At 40.6% G+C, this 18,121-nt stretch overlaps 2 protein-coding genes across 5 annotated transcripts in view; both read right to left on the bottom strand.

The window, feature by feature from the left end:
- The window catches only part of LOC118775032 (MAP7 domain-containing protein 2-like), a 28,534-nt gene extending 19,935 nt beyond the window's left edge, over positions 1–8,599 (bottom strand). For all 4 annotated transcript variants that reach the window (XM_036524713.1, XM_036524715.1, XM_036524714.1 and 1 more), the window contains exon 1: positions 8,160–8,599. In XM_036524713.1, coding sequence (XP_036380606.1) covers positions 8,160–8,202 — 43 coding nt within the window. In that variant the 5' untranslated portion in view covers positions 8,203–8,599. The remainder of the gene's footprint in view (positions 1–8,159) is intronic.
- A 933-nt stretch (positions 8,600–9,532) lies between these two features.
- On the bottom strand, positions 9,533–17,530 carry LOC118774971 (eukaryotic translation initiation factor 1A, X-chromosomal). Its single transcript, XM_036524617.1, has 7 exons — positions 17,381–17,530; positions 15,728–15,811; positions 15,312–15,415; positions 14,777–14,827; positions 13,915–13,996; positions 13,285–13,376; positions 9,533–11,588 (listed from the first exon to the last, which is right to left on the bottom strand). Exons 1-7 carry the CDS (start codon positions 17,394–17,396, stop codon positions 11,583–11,585), a joined length of 435 nt encoding a protein of 144 aa, XP_036380510.1. The 5' UTR covers positions 17,397–17,530; the 3' UTR covers positions 9,533–11,582.
- Between the last annotated feature and the right edge of the window lie 591 nt (positions 17,531–18,121).

Below are 18,121 nucleotides of genomic sequence, written 5' to 3'. Positions count from 1 at the left end.
TGACTTCATTTTTTTTCATATTACTTTGTTTTTTGTGGCACCATTAACTATATATACCTAAATGTTGTAAAATGCTTTGCATTTAGGGTTTCACTTTTGTTCAGTGTACCCATTTTGCTGGAAATATGAACTTGCTTTTATACAAGTCTAAAAGTCTTTAAATATTTTCAATAGGACCAGAAACAGAAGACCACGCCCACTTTAGTGCAGATACTTGCGATCATGGATGATGTCTGATATCACAATGCTGTTGTCCTGCACTTCTTCACATACTAGCATAACACTAACATGGGTTACCGGAAATTTCATAGAAATGTACTTGTTCCCATCCACTAGGGGGGGGAAATGATACAATCTTTCTTCTTCCATTATTTCTTCTTCAAAAAAACTCATAAAAAAAACAGTATCAGATGTGAACTTGGTGTGGGTAGATGGATTATAGTATAGTACCACAACCCCTGCCAATGTTTAGCATCCACATGGATGATGTATGCAGCCCCTCTTGCCATTTGTCATTGAAAAGATGTAAGTAATGAAGCTTGACTCATTTGTCTCTATTCTCAGCAAATCAAAATAACATTCATTCATAGTTTTGATATTTTACAGGATTGATGAGTGATTTCACCTTTGTTAATTGCTTACAGCTTTGTATTTTTGTATTCTTTGTATATTTGCAACTTTGTATACATGTTTGTATGCCATTGCTGTCTTGCCCATGGAAATGGTCTAAGAAAACTGATCAATTCTACAAATCCTTTAATTCTTGACATTCTTCAAAGGCAGTTGCCACAGACCCTGCTCAAAGAGGACCGCTACTGCACACAGACTTATCTGGCATTATGTGAATTCAGCCAGCGTTACTCTCTTCTTTGTCTAAATTTTGCATTTCCATCCTCACTGTGGTTGCTAGGGCAGTGACATAATCACTGCAACAATGCATTCTTGAGAACGGAAATAACCAAAGGTAACATCACCTCAGTAGAAGTAATTTATCTTATGGCTCAGCTGCGAGGAAATGAAGTAGATCCCATTATGCCTTTCACTGACTGATGCCAAATCATTCACTGTCAGATGGCCCAGAAAGTGGCCTGCCACCAGGCTAAAGAATAAGGACTCACAAGTTCTCCAAGACTGAGCAGCTGTATAGTATTTTATTATTACATTTATACCTATACCTTCCTAGAAGCCCAGCTGGAGGTTACCATTTTTTTTTTTGTCTGACCACACCTTCAGGGCCTCTAGCCCCCACCAGATCCCTCCTTCCTTCCTTCCCCTCTTTGCTAGCACCTTCTTCTTTCACAAATTATTGATCAGGCTGAGTCCCACATAAATAAACAGACTGGATAGCCTGTCACCATACACTCCCTCTTGCAGTCTCTAATAAATTCACTCAAATGCCCTCAAAAACACTTGAACACACTCTGACCTTCTTGCACAATGCATTTCTGCTTCTGTCTCACTCACTCACTCACTCACTCACTCACTCACTCACTCACTCACTCACTCACTCACTCACTCACTCACTCACTCACTCACTCACTCTCACACCCACACACACACACACACACACACCCACACACACACACACACACACACACACACACACACACACACATACATATTCCCCACCTCTCTTTCTCTTTCACACTGACACACAGTCAGTCTGTCCTGGGACAACTGAGTGTAGTGCTCAAGTACAGGGATTATTTCATTTTATAGTCCTGAGATAAATGTAGTAAGCATACTCCAGGAAGCGCTAAATAAGACTAATAAACCGGTAATCTTGCACCAAACTAGAAAGCGCTAATCTTATAAAGCACTAGAAATGCCTAACGTCACGCCACACTGAAACTCTCACCTTGCAACACTCAGTTATTGCAACAATCCCAGACCCCCCTGTTCTTGTGTTCCTGACAGCTGGGGTTTGAGAGATCAGCTCAGCAGGTAATGCACTGTTTAAAATGTCAAAACTTTAAATACATCCAGGAAAACTGACACGACACTAAAAATGATTTTGTAGGATCTGGATGTCTTGCACACACTTTTCACCAGTATAGCCACTAGGGATTGGAGTTGATCAGAGACATGTTGCTGGGTTAGGGGTCACATGGTCATAAAAAAAAGCATACTTACAGGGCACTGTGGAAGCCACTATATTACAATTTGTCTTATTCACTGTAAATTGTAAGTTAACTATAATACAGAAAACATGAGGTGATGACAAGCATAGATTGCACTTTATTTTAAGTACATGTGACAGAAGCCTAATACACTATTTTGTGACATCAGTGCTGAATAGAGGGGACATTAGTCATTAGTCCAGACATAGTACAGACTGGTGTCTACATTTGACAAAGTAAGAAGCTCAGCATTCAGCACGGGGGCAACGCCCACAGGTCAATCCAGGCTTTGTGACAGCTTGAGGCAACAGTTTCCCTAACAAGAGCTTGTGTTTTGTTTATCATTTCGCCACCACAAATCCCACCACCCTCCTGTACCTGGCCATCGGGTCACTCGACTTCCTGTCTGCTGTGTGTTATCGTTCCTCTGTCTGCAGCGCTGCCCTCCGACCCACTCATCATTAATACGGGAGCATTCAGATCCACTGCCCCACCAGGAACGCAGACACAAACGTAGCCTCACACATGTGCACGCACACCCAAGCCGGACAGAACGCCAGACGACGCTGCATCCTGACCCGCCACTTAGTGAACCCATTAAATCAGCAGCGATCACAAGGATCAGGCCAGGACACGGCCATTGATTTATTCTGAACTGGATTAAAAAGTACAGCTATAATCTGGTTCTGTGTTATTTCCGCTTCATACAATTACCTCAACCTTAGGATCACAGAGAAGCATTTTCCTCTGTATCCTGCACCATGTGTTCTGCTCTCCCTCCTGCTTCCTCCCTCTTTCGTCTCATTCTCCCTTCACCCTGTCTACTCTCTTCCTCTTGCACTCTTCCTACCTCCTTATTCCCCTTATCTCATTCTCTCCCCTCCCCTTCTTTCCCTTATCTACCCAAACACTCCCCTCTTTCCTCCTCTCCTCACTTAATTGGATGATGAGGTTCTTAACTAAGCATTCTGCACCCCGAGCTCCTGTGAGAAACACCAGAGACACATACTCACCCAGAACCAGGACAAAAATACAGGAGCTGCATGTTACATTCCCGTTTCTTACTGCTGATGGTTAAATGGCAGTCTGTGGGAGGAGTGGTAGCTGGAATAAACCAGGAAGCTGGGAGGAGGAGAGTGAGACACAGACCCTGGCCAGCCTCATCAGCTGCAGCCTGTGGATCAATATGCACTAAGCAGATATAAGTGTGGGCTGCAATGTGAGTGATGGGGCCTTGGCTGTCTTCTTGTAAACCCTGTCCTGCAGGGCTGCAGTGCAGCAGAACCCAGTTGCCTGTTTTTAAATCATCCAGAGAAGCCAGCAGAGCCTAACCCTGAGATGAAATTAAAAGACTAAAGGCACTTGGGGTGGTCTCTCCACTCAAATCCCTCCACCACTGTCTGGGAACTGACACACACAACACCTGAAACAACGCCGCTTTCTCCGCTCAGAACTTGTTTCTCAGCATCATATTGTTCAAGGATGCTCTCTGCTTATTTCTCAAGCGCTTACCTTTCAGGTCTTATGCAATAATGGATAGTGGAAAAGTCTGGATGGATTTTTAAATGAACTCAAAGACAATCAATGGAGTGCTGGGTGGAGAGGCAGAAAGAAGACACTCATTGAGGTAAATGGTGCACAGCCCCTCCCCCATCCCCCTTACACCCCATGACTTACCATAGCCCCACCCATATCACACTGAGCCCCCCACACCTCTCACCCCAAGCACACAATGTTGTGGCGCTGGGGTTATTAATGCAGCTCTTACCAGAACCACCTCTGTAGTCAGACTCCACAATGAGCTGATGAGCCACTAAATGATCGTCTACCGTAAGCATTACATAATGCCACTGCATTTGGCCACAGTACATGCAGGCTGAAGTTCTGTTCTGCTTTACAAGATCTCAGCAGTTCAATAAAATAACTAACCACAGAAAGGTCACAGCCTCAGAAAGGTCTGTGCTGACTTCAATGGGTCATTCTGGGCAGGGATAGTCTTTTCTCTGCCCACTGATGGATCGCGTCAGGTCAGGTAACTTTCTCAGACCATAACGCAAGACACATAGGTTGCATGTGTAAAGCAGACAGAATGGGTAAGGGCAGAAAAACAAGGCAAGAGAGAGAAAGAAAGAGAGTGACAGAGTGGGAGAGACCACTTTTGGCTAGACACCCAAGTGCAGTGGTATCCAAGAAAACAAGTAGGTTTAATAGTATAGTTTCAATGGCAGTTCCTCTCATATATACATTCAGAGCAGGTCAGACTCAAATTCAAATTCATTCAGTTGGCATATCTTTAATCAATGGAAACTGGGAATCATGACATTAGCAAGCAATAAGGATAAACAGAATCTCTCTGAAAAAATAAACTCTGATCCTGCTTGTGAATTACTGTCAAGCCAGGGGCATTTACCGTGATCTGAACAAAGGATTATGGGTAACAGCCCTGAATGGACAGAAAGAACTAACCATGACCAACTTTGGTGAATACTGCTAAAGTCACTTATTGCCTAAAAAGCATTTTTTTCCCCAAAGTCCTTCTGTTAGTGCTTTTTGAGAAATTCAATCACCCAGGGCCTTGTACAGACCCTTTCAAAGCATTGTTCACTGAGGAAAAAAAAACACTGGGACCCTATTTTAAGAGATGATATTTTATAAGATGAAACATTTCATTGATGTTTAAGTTATTTTGTATTATTGAGATGAATGTATGAAATTTCAACTTTAAGCTGGCCTATGCAGATGCCCCTCTGTCATTACGAGACCCACACAGACCTACGGGCTACAGCATTACCTCTTAGCTGATAGTTTCCCCAGAAACAGCTAAATGCACATGGATTGAATCTTGCATTTTCAAATAGAACCTTATAGCATTCAGAAAAGAAGAAAAAAACTGACGCTGAGGTACCTGAAGAGGAAGAGGGCATGAGCTGTGTCACTGACTCCCATAGCGATCCCCCGTGGTGCTTGTGCATTCAATACAGTGTGACGCACTCACAATTAAAGAGTGTGTGCTGTAAAGAGCTCTGTGGTTACATCATCTGTAATTACTGGTACGACTATCTTTATCATGTTTATTTTGCTATGACTCTGGTTTGCAGTCTTGCAGTTATTGTGAGCTAAAGTTTGTCCAATTAGCTGTAACCTTAAACATGCAGCTAGTGAGCTTGCTAGAAAAAAAACAAGCGCAAAGTGTTCCTCATCAAGACATAAACATTTTAAATTTTATTAGAGTTGCATCACATTTTAATTTTAAAATTAAAAAAAGTTACATTTTGAGAAATTATCATATTAATATGCATTAGCTAACTAGGTTAGCAATTGTCATGAATTTCAATGGCTTGACAGCTAGTGATAAATCTTTTTAATGGAAGCTTACGTTACATTACATTACATCATTTAAGAGACGCTCTTACCCAGAGCCACTTGCAAATAAGTCCATCACTATATTAACAGTAGTTATCAAAGGGATATTGCTTACCTTGTTAACATTGCTTGAAAGAAAATGTGTGCATTTGAAGAACTTCATTGTTTGTACTGACAACTAACAGATATGTGAACAAACATGAGTGAATCATGGTCAGTGGATCAGTGGTATACATAGTGTGGGTGTTTGCATATGTCCAAAACAATACCCCTTAATGAAGTCTGAGACATCACCACTACAAACACCACTCCAGGAAAACTGAACATTGGATCGGTCATTCCATTTGTCATTACATTTTAAAACAATTTAGCATAATTAAAAAATGTATTCATTTTTTATTATAAAATGGTACTGGGAGTGATCTTCACAACAACTAATATTTCAGTACTCTTTTGTTCATTTTCACAAGCCAAAGCCAAAAGGCCAACCTGGCTAGCTTTCACCCTTAGCAAACTATAGGTTTTGTTCCAGCATATTCACACCAAGGAGCTAGTGGGCAAACATGGAATGTTGACTTGACACTCCCTTGGGGTGCAGCATATGATCCCATTACACAAGGTTTACAGACATAACATGTATTCCTCCTGTTCTGTAACTGTTTAAATAATTTGTTTAAAAAGATTCACAAGCTCAACAATGTGGAGTCACAAACACTTATTCAGCTCACCAGCCTGCTTGTTATTCATGATTGATTCACAAGAAACAGAGAGTTTCATGGTGTAGAGCTTCAGAGCTGAGTCACAGTCAATATACAGTGTTCTAGCATACAAACTAGCAGCCACCTTGGTAGCATAACCTGAGATATTCAGATATCCAGAGAGATGTAACTCCTTTGAGTGACATTTTCATAAAATGATAGTATTGATTGTACCACATGTGACTTGAATGTTCTTTAGTGTATTGCATGATGGTTCCATCAGAGACATATGACACAGGGGCTAGAACACTCGCCCACCCCCAAACCTGCCCAACCCTCCCACAACCACAAGTACATGTACTCATCACATCTTCCCTCTTATGGAGACCCACTTTGAAACATGCACACTGCTAGACTGACCTTGATGATGTAGTTGCCCTGTTTTTCCAGTTATTACATTCCACTATCAGAATTTTATTCCTTTATTTACATCCCTGTCTGTCCATACCTCCTCCCCCAACCCTCTGTTGTCTCAGCTCCCCTCTTCCTGATTCTATACTTAATCTCTCCCTTTTGTGACCGTCCACTGTTGGTTCCATTAACAGTGAATGTACAAGGGACTAGTCCAGGAACAAAGGGATACAAACAGAAGTGCCATCATCCCTTCAAAGATAGCTATCCTCTATTCATTTGACTAACCAGAGATAGTGACAAGGAGCAATTTGAGCAGAGCTCTGGATTGGGCAGACCCAGGGGGCTGTGGGTTCACATCCCTAAGAGGAAACAGCTAGTGTGCCCTTGAACAAGGATCACTAACTCCAGTGCTCCAGAAATAATGTGTATTGGGAGAATGTGCTCCAAAGAATGAGGGGTAAGGACTCCACCTGAGAGATGCTGGCACTCTGTAACAGGCTGCAGCCCACCTTTCCCCATCACATCAGCATGTCCTGCACTATCCAGCCTATTCAGTCACCCCTGCAGAGGTCTGCAGTCACACTCACATCCAAGCTCTGATGTGAACTATTCCATATCCACTAACATAGCCAGAGACAAGGAGGTGACGATGACCTACGGAGGCCCAATGGGATTGGCTTCAAGTCAAATTTAAGGAGGACTTTCACTAATCTGATCAAAATCTCATGTCCCTTAGGGTTCTTTTTTCACTTGCGGATTTTGGCAATGATTAATAGCTTACAGCATTATGATTTTGAGAGCATTCTGAGCTTTCCCAGAAGTCTCTGTCGATCATCTTTTGATGGGGTCAAAGGATCATTGTAGAACGTTTCCCCAACTGGTTTTGCATTTCTGATTGTTCGATTGCCAACAGCAGACACACTGTTCAGCACGGCAGCAAGCGATTGTAAAAATGCGACATGACAAATACATTTTGATTGTTTTATTGGTTCGTTTACTTGGCTGAACGCATATTACTCACAGGCAATTCAATCTACACCGACAATGCAACCTACAAATTTGACAGGTCTTGAGCCAAACGCAATTGAACCCCAGATTAGTTGACAGAACCCATATAGTTCGTTCACTGCCGTTTCCTTATTAGAGCCCATTTGAATCGGTATGTGTTTCTATAAAATTCGATTTTATCTCTTTTATTTGAACCTATTTCTATTACTCCTCTTAGGAGTGTCGAGTAAGCGTTTGGATATCTAAAAGAAAAAAAAACTATCATCAGTTACAGGATTAAAAATCAGGATCTACCGAATCGTATTACATGATGCGATGCGACAACCATATGCTTTCATCCTTAAAATCTAGCTATGTATGATATCAATAAAGCTTTCCGATTGTTGCATTTCGCGACCCGCTAAATGTCAGTCCCTTTCTGCGTTTGCAATCACCCATGAGCTGCTTAACATTTTTGAAAGCCCAGTATTGATATTGCTAGTTCATTTACCAAAAAATGACAAAGGGCTTTGTGAACTCATGGTCCTTGTCTTGTTTACCTCCACAATTCTCTTACCTGCCGGTGTCTTGGCTGCTTTCTCGACTGCGCACTCCGCCATCTTCGTGGTCACCAGCAATCCCCCAAACGCACAGGCGCAATGTCACCTCCAGCCGACGCCAAATCTCCAAAAAATTAAGCTCCGAGCAGCAGCATCGCCACCTTGTTCATCAGCAGCACCAGGAGGTTGCGCTGCACTCGGGGAAGTGTCGTTTTCCACCGTCTCAGCACAATGTCGCTCTCTCTCAGAATGCTAACGTAGCACGGGCTGTTCACAGAACACGCTTGCAAGGTGGATCAAAGTGATGGCGATTCGCTGGTGTATCCAGTGATTAAATAAATATTGCTTCTAACTAGCTAACGCCGACAGCCACTGTCTTTCTCTTTACAAGAAGAAAGCCACTCTGGTATCGGGCAAGCGGTGCTGCAAAAACTTGACAGCGCGCTCTTGTGCACCCGCGGGCGCTGCATTACATCATGGTAACACGACGATAAAATTATAAGTGTACGAAGGTTCGGGAAGTAATTTTTGTAGGACAGCAAAGGCAGTCCCCGACTTTGATTCATATGCTAAAGGACTATATTAAACACCATGTCTTGATCTGTTAACTTGGGTCAGTAGGCTGTATCAGGGAAGATGAGAAGATTGTTTATATCGACATCAAATTTTTTAGACGAATTCTGATTAGAGGAGGAATCAGGTGATTAATCATATAATATTAAAATGGAATTATGACACAGGTATTTTTGCTGCGAGGCAAAACAACCCTGTTATCTGTAGTCTTAAATGTTTTACAGAAGGGGTAGTCCAGTCCAGTCCATTCTTGGTATCACTGGCCTAAGCTCCCATGAATGGCATCCAGGCGACCGCGCCACACCTTTTTTTTTCCTTTAGTGGGGTAAATCATTATTCTGCAGGTATATACCCAGCAGTAAGCTTTGTACAATAATGGCAGTCGAATAAATCTGATTATTACCTCAAATCTATCACTGACTCATTAATGAAAAAAAAACAGTCGTCTTATTTGTCTCTTCTGAATCGGCGCAGACGTCATAAAATCATTTCAGCAGTTATTATTCTAACCGCACAATGCTGTTATTCAAAATGGATAATTGTACCTTCGGACAGAAAGAGCAAGAAACCGCTGGGTCAGTTTTATTGGCAGTATATGCCACCGTAAAGGGAACCCGAATAGAGCGCCTATCAACCGCCAGCTGTTAAAACAATTTCTGAATGTTTGTGAATACGATCATGTCAGCCTAACATTTCCTAGCTACCTGAAAAATACCATTAGTATTTATAATATTTTGCTTTGACGAATGCTTGGTGTTTAGTGATGAATGCAACAGACCAATTCCTAAAGGACACAATGCTCTCAGAAACCAAATTACAAAGGAGAGGTCATTTTATTTGTGGAAATTAATTTATGTAAATCATTTTGCATTGCTGTCAGATGGGGGAAAAAAAACTGGAAAAAAGACAAAAAAAAATTTAAGGATGGGTCTCATCAGAGGCTTTCCCACATTCTTGATTTCTCAACTATCTTAGTTTGTCAAGATTTGCTATATCATTGTAATTAACTTTAACAAAATTAAGCAAGTGCAGCATTTACATTACAAAAACCAAGTTTGTTGGTTACTGGAAGTAACAACAAATACAGTGCAACCAATGAAAAAAAAAAAAAAAAACACTACCATCATTTTGTCAAAGTTAAGAACATCCTGCAACTAGACTGAATGTAGGCAATTGTCACATGGACTTTACAATACAATTCGGCCTTCAACCCTCCCTTACATGAAGAGGAGAAAACAGCTTGATGTGTAAGTGTATGTATGGATTCAATAAGTAACAATGCAACAGGACAAACAGCACAAGCTAGCTGACCACATGGAACCTATTAAAGTCAATCATGTAGCAGCTCACCAAAGACAGGGCAACATATGGACATAACTTTGCTTTACAGGATTATTAAACGGCTTTTTTTAAGTTACATTTGCTTAGGCTTCTGCCAGTAAACCAATGCAGGACTGTACTGACACAGTTTAAGTTCATCAGAGACAGAGGATTTTATTCTACATTACAACAGGAACACAAGACAGATAAGGAGACTCCAACACGTTGGCAGCCTTTTGCTCATTCATTTACTGGAAGGTCAAAGCACATATGCTCCCAGACAAACCAAATTCTCCTTTCAGCAGGTTAGCAGCAGGGATCGCTGCAGTGAAACTGCCAACAAGCCTTTTCACTGGTCTAGATTATCACTGAGGGTGTTTTGAAGGCATCTGTATTACCTCCTGTTACAGAAAATCATAGTGGAAGAGGTTTTTGTAAGCACCTGAATGACTTCAGTTTGAGTGAAAGGAACAGCACTGCTCATCCAGTATTGACTGAATTTGAGCAGTGTCAGTAATACTGGCTTTTCACACAAACTGAAAATCAACACCACCACACTTTTTTGTGTCACACTTAATTGTTTCACCCTATTCATTCTGTACCTAAATAGTATTTTGTTTCCATTTATGTCAAAGCACTAATTTCAGATGCATACCTGGTTGGCAAGTTACAAAAAGACAAATTTCTTATTTGTTAAAGTGATATATTTCCATTCTCTTCTCAAGAGCTTACTGAACACACAAGATCTTCCTTTTTTTGTTTTTGCTTTATTTTTTACATTAAGAATATTTCCCCAACAGTCCCACCAAGTGAATACTGATGTACTTGCAGGTGGCCAGGGAAATAAAATATCAGTCAAGTATATCATTTATAGTATGGTGTAATATTTATTTGTACACCAATTACGATTTAAAAAGCACTGAGCATCACTTTGAATGTTACCATGTCTACAAACTGCAGCTTCAATTCAAAAACCCCTTGTCTTATTTGTGGTGTTGTACGGATCTTTCAACAATGAAAGGTTATTTGTTGCTCATTTGTACTCAAATGATAACATACATACAAGTGGGAGAATTTTAACCATTTTGTTAATCAATTATGACTCTAAAACTGCCTAATCCATCTTTAGTAATACTTCAAATATGTTGTTTTGTGATAGAAGAAAACAAAAGTAACAAAATATTCATACACAACCATAGTGACTTTTCTGAATAGTTTTCTAAGGAATTTATAATGACTAAGCAATCTGGGCAAATACAACAAACAAAATACCAGACCAAACATGTCATGGTTTAACTTTTTTTGTTTAAACTTAGGTATTTAGACATTGACCCTAACATAAAGTGTGAGAGATTATATACACATTAAAATGACAAAGTAAGTAAGGATGATGCTGTGTTACCAGTGACAAAAGTTTAATTTTGAACCACCTAGTATGGAGGGACAGAAGAGACTCCTGCTAGGGTCAGGTCACTGACCACAGTCCTGTCTCGTCTTGCCAAGAGGAGAAGAGTCCAAATTTCTCTTTGCAAATGACAGGGCCAAGTTTATATCTGAGGAGACATTGTTACACATAGTAAAACAACAACGAAGGGTATTCCTTACTAAAAACATACAATCACTCAGTCTACGGATAGATATCTAGATAGATAGTGGTATCTACCCAAAATGTACAATATTGCCATGTAGACAATAGTCCAGTGGTCTACTTATGGTCAAAAACTGAAGACAGATGCTGATCTGAGCCAGCTGTCTTCAGCTGATATATTTCATCATTGCAAAAAATGTTTTCAAAAACAAACCACATTCATTTTATTGTCAGTTGAGTCAATTTTTTAGAACTACCTGCACACATTTATGGAGGATGGTCTGTGCTAGTACTTGGTGCAAACACAATGTGCTTTCTTCTAGCTTTAACACATGGGGTGAAGTTTAATCTCATTCTGTCTGTCATTCTTGCAAAAAAGTGGACCGTTTAGGATTCCAAAAAGAATTATGGATAACCGTATATGTGTGTGTATATACGGAGGTACATGGGTGCAAAAATGTTAAAATGCTAACGGGTCAGCTGCAAAGGCCTCTTAGATATTTGGCTGTGGAGGAACAATGTAGTACTAACAACGTTTCCATATTTGATCACAATTGCAACAAACATCTGGCGTGTTCTGGTCATATGAAAACCTGTAAAAACCTGCCCTCTACAGGTGCCTAAAATACTTCAGGATTATCTTTAGGGGACCAGATAATTCCACTCACTTACAATAGTTAAAGAGAAAATCCCACACTTCAACTGTAAATTTATTACAATTCCCCACCAACTTCATCAAGTACCCCCAGGTTTGAGTGCACTCCACCTGCCTGAAATGTTGAAAATAATCTGGACACCTCAGCATGGATTATAATTACTGGCAGATATATAATTATGCATCACAAGTATGCATGTTTTCACATTATGTACTGCTAACTAGCTAGGTTTAATTAATGAACGCAAGTATGAAGCTCATTTTAGATAACTGCAATTGTATGACAGCCTTTTGGGATGACAGGTATGCAATGTTACAGGTTGGTGGAACATTATGGAATGAGATACCCCATATGCAAACACTGATATGATTACTCCTCCATTTTCTGCTGCTGGGAAAACTGAGGACTATTTCCTACTGCACAACTCTATCCTACGTGTACATACTTGTCCACAATTAATTTCAGTGAGTGCACATTTACTTGGCTTGTGTTTTACAAGTTCATCTTCATTTCATTTTAACACATAGGTAAAACAACAAAAAGACACAGATGTCTGACAAAACAAAGCATACAAAAAGGCCAAGATACTCAAAAGTGCATAAATCATTTATTCTCTCATATCAATAGATACGAACGTCCTGATATCACCATGATACCTACCTACAGCTCACATATCTGCCAACACTACCTTACTCTAAAGATGCATCATTTCAAACCACTGCAACCCAATCTTTCTACTGTGGATCAAGTTACTTAATCCACACCAGCACCCATAAAGGCTTGTTTTAAAGGGGCTCCTTGTGTTGAGAATGACAGCTGTGTCAGTGCTTGAGCTTGAGAGATATAGGCTGGCAAGTATCAGATTTATTTTTGTGTAGTTATCAAATATTCTAACACATTTTGTTCCATTTCTGCCCTAAGGTTTCTGCTGCTTCCTGCTGAAATGTGAATTACCCACTGGGCTAATAGTGGTGGACACCATAACAGAGCTGTAGTGGTACTTACATCATCAATGTCCTCATCATCGTCGCCAATGTCATCAAACTGAATTTCATCATCATCTCCAGGCCCGAACGTGTCCGTCTCATTAATTTTAGCTGAAAGAGGAGGCACGAGCAAAGGAAGGAAGGTTAGGAAATCAGAGACTGAGGGACACATGAACCCCTAATGAACCTGAATGTGTCTAATTATATACTAGAAGGCTAAAAACAAACATGGTTCTGTTTCTGGCTGTCAGTGAATCATGGAGTGGTATGGGGGCATTGTGGGCAAGGGAACACAAACTCTGTATTGGGGCAGAGGGGCACTGTTAATCACTAAACTTAATATCACAAACATTCTTTAAGTCATGTCTGCAATCTACAATGAATCTTTAAAATTGCATGAGCATAAAAAAGTAAGCCCAGATTTGGCACTTGGTTATATGACACCAAACAGCACTCTGTACAAATCTTTGGTATATTCTTGGAGCATTCAATACAAAGGTAAGCTTGGACATACTCCTCTAAAAAATCCACCTAGTTACTCGATTCTCTTGTGATTCTTCCTAGACCTGGTTCTGAACATGCTGCCATGTTGGCTTTACCCTACCACTCCATTGCAGCTCTACTGTGACTGTGCATGCTAGAAACTCACCATGCTCAGGAAGCTCTCCATAGGCCTTCAGACTCCTGGCCTCATCAGCATTGTACTTAAGTATGACATCAGCTTTGTTGTCCTCAGGAAGGAATGGAGCAGATACCTCATTAGAGACTAAACCAGGGCCAGACACCTGACTACTGAATTTAAAAAAAACCTTTGAGAAGATAAATATCATAACCATCTGTGCCACATTCTTAATGTAAACCAGCCCCCATTACAAATCCAAGGTTAAAACTCAGCAGATCAATGGTAAAATAATGTAGGGAAAAGAAATCAAACTTAAAAAGCAATCAAGGCAAAGATTAATACAATGTGCAGATTTTCATAGAGGCAAGAAAGGTGCATCTCCCAGGTGTCATCTGAGCAACTTGTGGGCAGCTGAACGAGTCACAGGCTGCCAACAGCAATACAAAAAGAAAACCCTGGCTGACATAGTGATGATTTTCTCAGTAGATACCCACACAGATTGAAAACAAGCACAAACAAACTGCTGAAAGGGTGCAGTCTATCCCAAAGGCAAAATGGTGATGAAAACTGCACTGATATCTTCTAAAAACAATGTGTTTACATTACAACAGTAGATCTGACATTACTAACAGCAGTTTTCTGCACCTTGCTAATGTCTGGAGTGAATTATATGTACCAGTTAAGTCACATATTGTAAATAACTGTTACTGCACATCTTATTTTTTGGTCACATTTAATGCAAAATTAATAGGTAACTGCACTCTTACTCAGAAAAGAGCATACTAAAAGCTGATGCAACAACCCTGATTTTAATTTCTACAAATCACACAACAAATCTTGGTGAGCAAATGACAACCCACAACATCATTGCCAGTGGAAACCCACATACCTGATAATCTCTCAGCCCCACCAAAATGATGTCTGATGTGTTTATCCAAACCTTGAGAAGGGGGGGAGACAACAGAGATTTAGTTAAAGGTACACAAGGCACATGTCACATTCTATAATACAAAGGAAACCACACTGGATGTGGGGTTTATTAATCAGTGCTGGAGTGTATATTTGTGTAAGTCAAACTTCAGTTGACTTTTGACCCAGTTAGACAAGCCTCTTCTCTGATCTCAATGTTTTCTGCAGTTAATTTGCTTTAAAACGTGGCCCAACCTACTGACTGAAAGAACACTGACACCAAGAACAGTACTTGCTTAGAATGCATCAACAATTGTTAGGGACATGTAGAGTCAGTGTATCATCTAGAATATTCAAGACAGGACTGTGTAAAGAGGCCCACTCTGGTTCTCTGTTCTTGAGGACAGCTGTACCAGGCCCAGCCAGAGATGGGACTGCAGGGGGGGTCTGTGTGAAGACAGCAAAGGGGAGCAGGCACAATATATGGGGTGCACGGGCGACTAAAAACCACATACCTTTTTCCTCAGCTTCCCCCGGATATGGCACAGACGTTTGACACCGTCAAAGCACATGGCCTCTAGACGGCCATTCCCCAACATCTTGATCACCTGGGCATACTCTACAGGTAATGCGTACATGTAAATCACTACGCATGGCACTTGACTACAAATACAAACACGTATGTGCGTGTTTATGATTATGTATGTACACATGAACAAACACACGAACACCTGTACATACAGTATGTGTGCGTATATGTACGTACACACACACACACACACACCATTAATACAACAAAAAACCAAATACAACACTCATCCAGACCTACAAGCAAAACTTGGCAGATCTCATTAAATGTAATGTATTAAAATTTCCCAATTAATAGTGCACCAATTAAATGCTCCTTCAGAACTGGAAGGGTTGCACTCACCCTGGCCATCCTCCTTGAACACCAGTTCTCTCTTCTCAGATTCGTTCTCGTTCTTACCACGTCTCCGGTTCTTACCTCCCTTACCTGAACAGGGGTGAAGGGAGAACCAAATATGAACCTTCTTTCAGACATCCTTGATCTTTCTTTTAAGCTTTATCTGTGAATATTTGCCAATACTCCATCTACACAGGACCATTTAACATAATATACTCATGGAGTGTTACATAGTGATTGGACAATGCAAAAATGCATGGAGTCAGTGCTTCTACAACCCCAAACCTGGACTACCATGTGGGCTCTCCTTTAAAAACACAAATCTAAATATTCATTTGGGCTGATTAATCTCCCACAGCAAAAGCATTTTAAGTTATGTTAATATAAACCTTTATCTTGCTCATAAACAAAGTGGAATTCTCTTCAGCTGTTTAACCGTTTTAGCTGTTTAAGTATTATTTACAACTGCACTACTACACATGACATACTTTATTAGGCAACTATGTGTGGACAGGCACATTCTCCTTTGCCGTATTCTTCAGTGGTTATGCCTTAGGTTGCACTTAGACAAGCTCTGCTTAATAGAGGTACCTGTACCAGGGCCTTCCGTTTTGTATGCCTCTGGAGAAATCGAAGTGTGACCGAATTTGTTTAACTATCCAAAGTGGCTATCTATTAATGAAGATTAACCTTTTACAATAACTCGTTCAGCCCCCAGTTCCAACTGAATGTCATCCACTGGCCGTTATAACTCTTCCCTTTATTTGGCTACCCACGTCACTCCCTGATGGTGCAACAGTTTTAAGTCCACTTTACACTAATGCAGCGCTATAAACAAATACGTCTGGTCAAAACAGTTCCAAATGTACAAATTAGCTGCACAAGACAAACTGAACTATTGGTGGACATGTGGATTTGGGGGCTACTGCTAAATCTGTCGCAATGATTTACTGTTCCAACACATATCTAGTCTCGTTCGGTTACTCGTCTCCGCCGGAATCGTTGCAAGGCGGCATGAACCCCGCAACGAACCCTATACGGACTTATTTATGTATTATTCTGATCAACTGCATTTTCAGTGAATGCCACACGGGTTCATTATACTAGGTGAGAAACCTTTACTGCATAAACTGACCCCGATAGACAAACAGACCGTTGGGAAAGTTGTTTTCAACAACACGTAACGTTGTTAGCAACAACTAACGTCTTTCTGGTTTACGTTCTAGTTTTTTGTTACAAATATACAAACACTGGGCTCCTTCTTTCTGTTGTGACGATATTTTAAGTGAACAGGTAAAGTGCAACACATTTCCACTGGGCCTGAGTGATCAGCGCACCTCAGTCTACTCAGTTTATCGAGTGGCCGTTAGCACTTTATCGAAGGAAAGTGCGTATGGTGTGCTATCCTCAGATAACCCAGGATCATCGACAACGAAACAAATGGATAGCTAGACATCGAGTAGGCACTAACCAAGTCGCTCCAGACAAACTGCGAAAGTGGTAACTAGCTCACTAACGCTAGTTAATTCAAGGCTGCGCAGTGCCGTTCATTAGTCACGTTTTCGGAATCTAGCTAGCAGACGGATAGTTGCGTCAATCCTCTACATTAGGCATATGTTTTAGAAAAGGAGGCCGTCTGTGAGTTGTCGTTCCTCATACCTTTATTCTTGGGCATATTCTCTGACGAACACAGCTAGCGAACCAGGTCCCGTGCTGTCCGTGTATGAAGGCTGTGATGTTCTGAGAATTTAAAGTAGGTAGTGTGAACTTGTCACGATGCGTACCCTTTCTTCCACAGGAAGCGTTTCCTCTTTCTGCGCCTGCGCAGATTCGTCCAGAAATGAAAAAAAAACTTTATTTATAAGATACTAAATTTAAGGAAACATGACAGTCGCGAAGACTGAAACAGCTGTATGTTGGGATTCAAATTAACGAACGAGTCGTGCGTATCAATTAGCTAAACGATCATGATTTGCAAAAGATTGTTGTGACTTTATAATATAGCTTAATGATGGTGCGAAATTAGCTAACGTAGCCAATTTTTGTGATATAAAATAAGCATCAGTTAACGCTAGCAAGTGTGGCTATTTATAGGTGTTAAAGTTAGACGTGAACTCAAATGATTCATAATGAGTTAACGTTAGACAGCCATTATATGATATAGATTTCTGTCATCTTAAATAAGATGTCAAATTAACAAGTTTCATTTATAAAGCATATTTTTCCTAGTCAGTACATAAACAGGCAAAATAAAAAGTCTGCCTTTGGAGCTATCAATTTCATATCAATCAACTAGGGGCAGTAGTATAGCATAGTGGTAAGTAGCAGGACTCATAACTGAAAGGCGGTCTGTTTGATTCCCCACAGGGGAACTGATGCTGCAAGGTAGTTAACTCAGAA

The sequence above is a fragment of the Megalops cyprinoides genome, chromosome 3 (assembly GCF_013368585.1).
Source record: "Megalops cyprinoides isolate fMegCyp1 chromosome 3, fMegCyp1.pri, whole genome shotgun sequence".
Lineage (NCBI taxonomy): Eukaryota > Metazoa > Chordata > Actinopteri > Elopiformes > Megalopidae > Megalops > Megalops cyprinoides.
The sequence above is the reverse complement of the archived record's forward strand: the minus strand, read 5'-3'. Positions and strand labels throughout refer to the sequence as shown.

Bases quoted from the DNA above. Each gene is read 5' to 3' on its own strand.
- LOC118774971 (XM_036524617.1), bottom strand. The intron at 13,997-14,776 runs GTATGTGGGTTT...TTCCTTCCTGAG, and splicing joins TGGGGCTGAGAGATTATCAG to GACAACAAAGCTGATGTCAT. The intron at 13,377-13,914 runs GTGAGTTTCTAG...CTCCTCTTTCAG, and splicing joins TGGAGAGCTTCCTGAGCATG to CTAAAATTAATGAGACGGAC.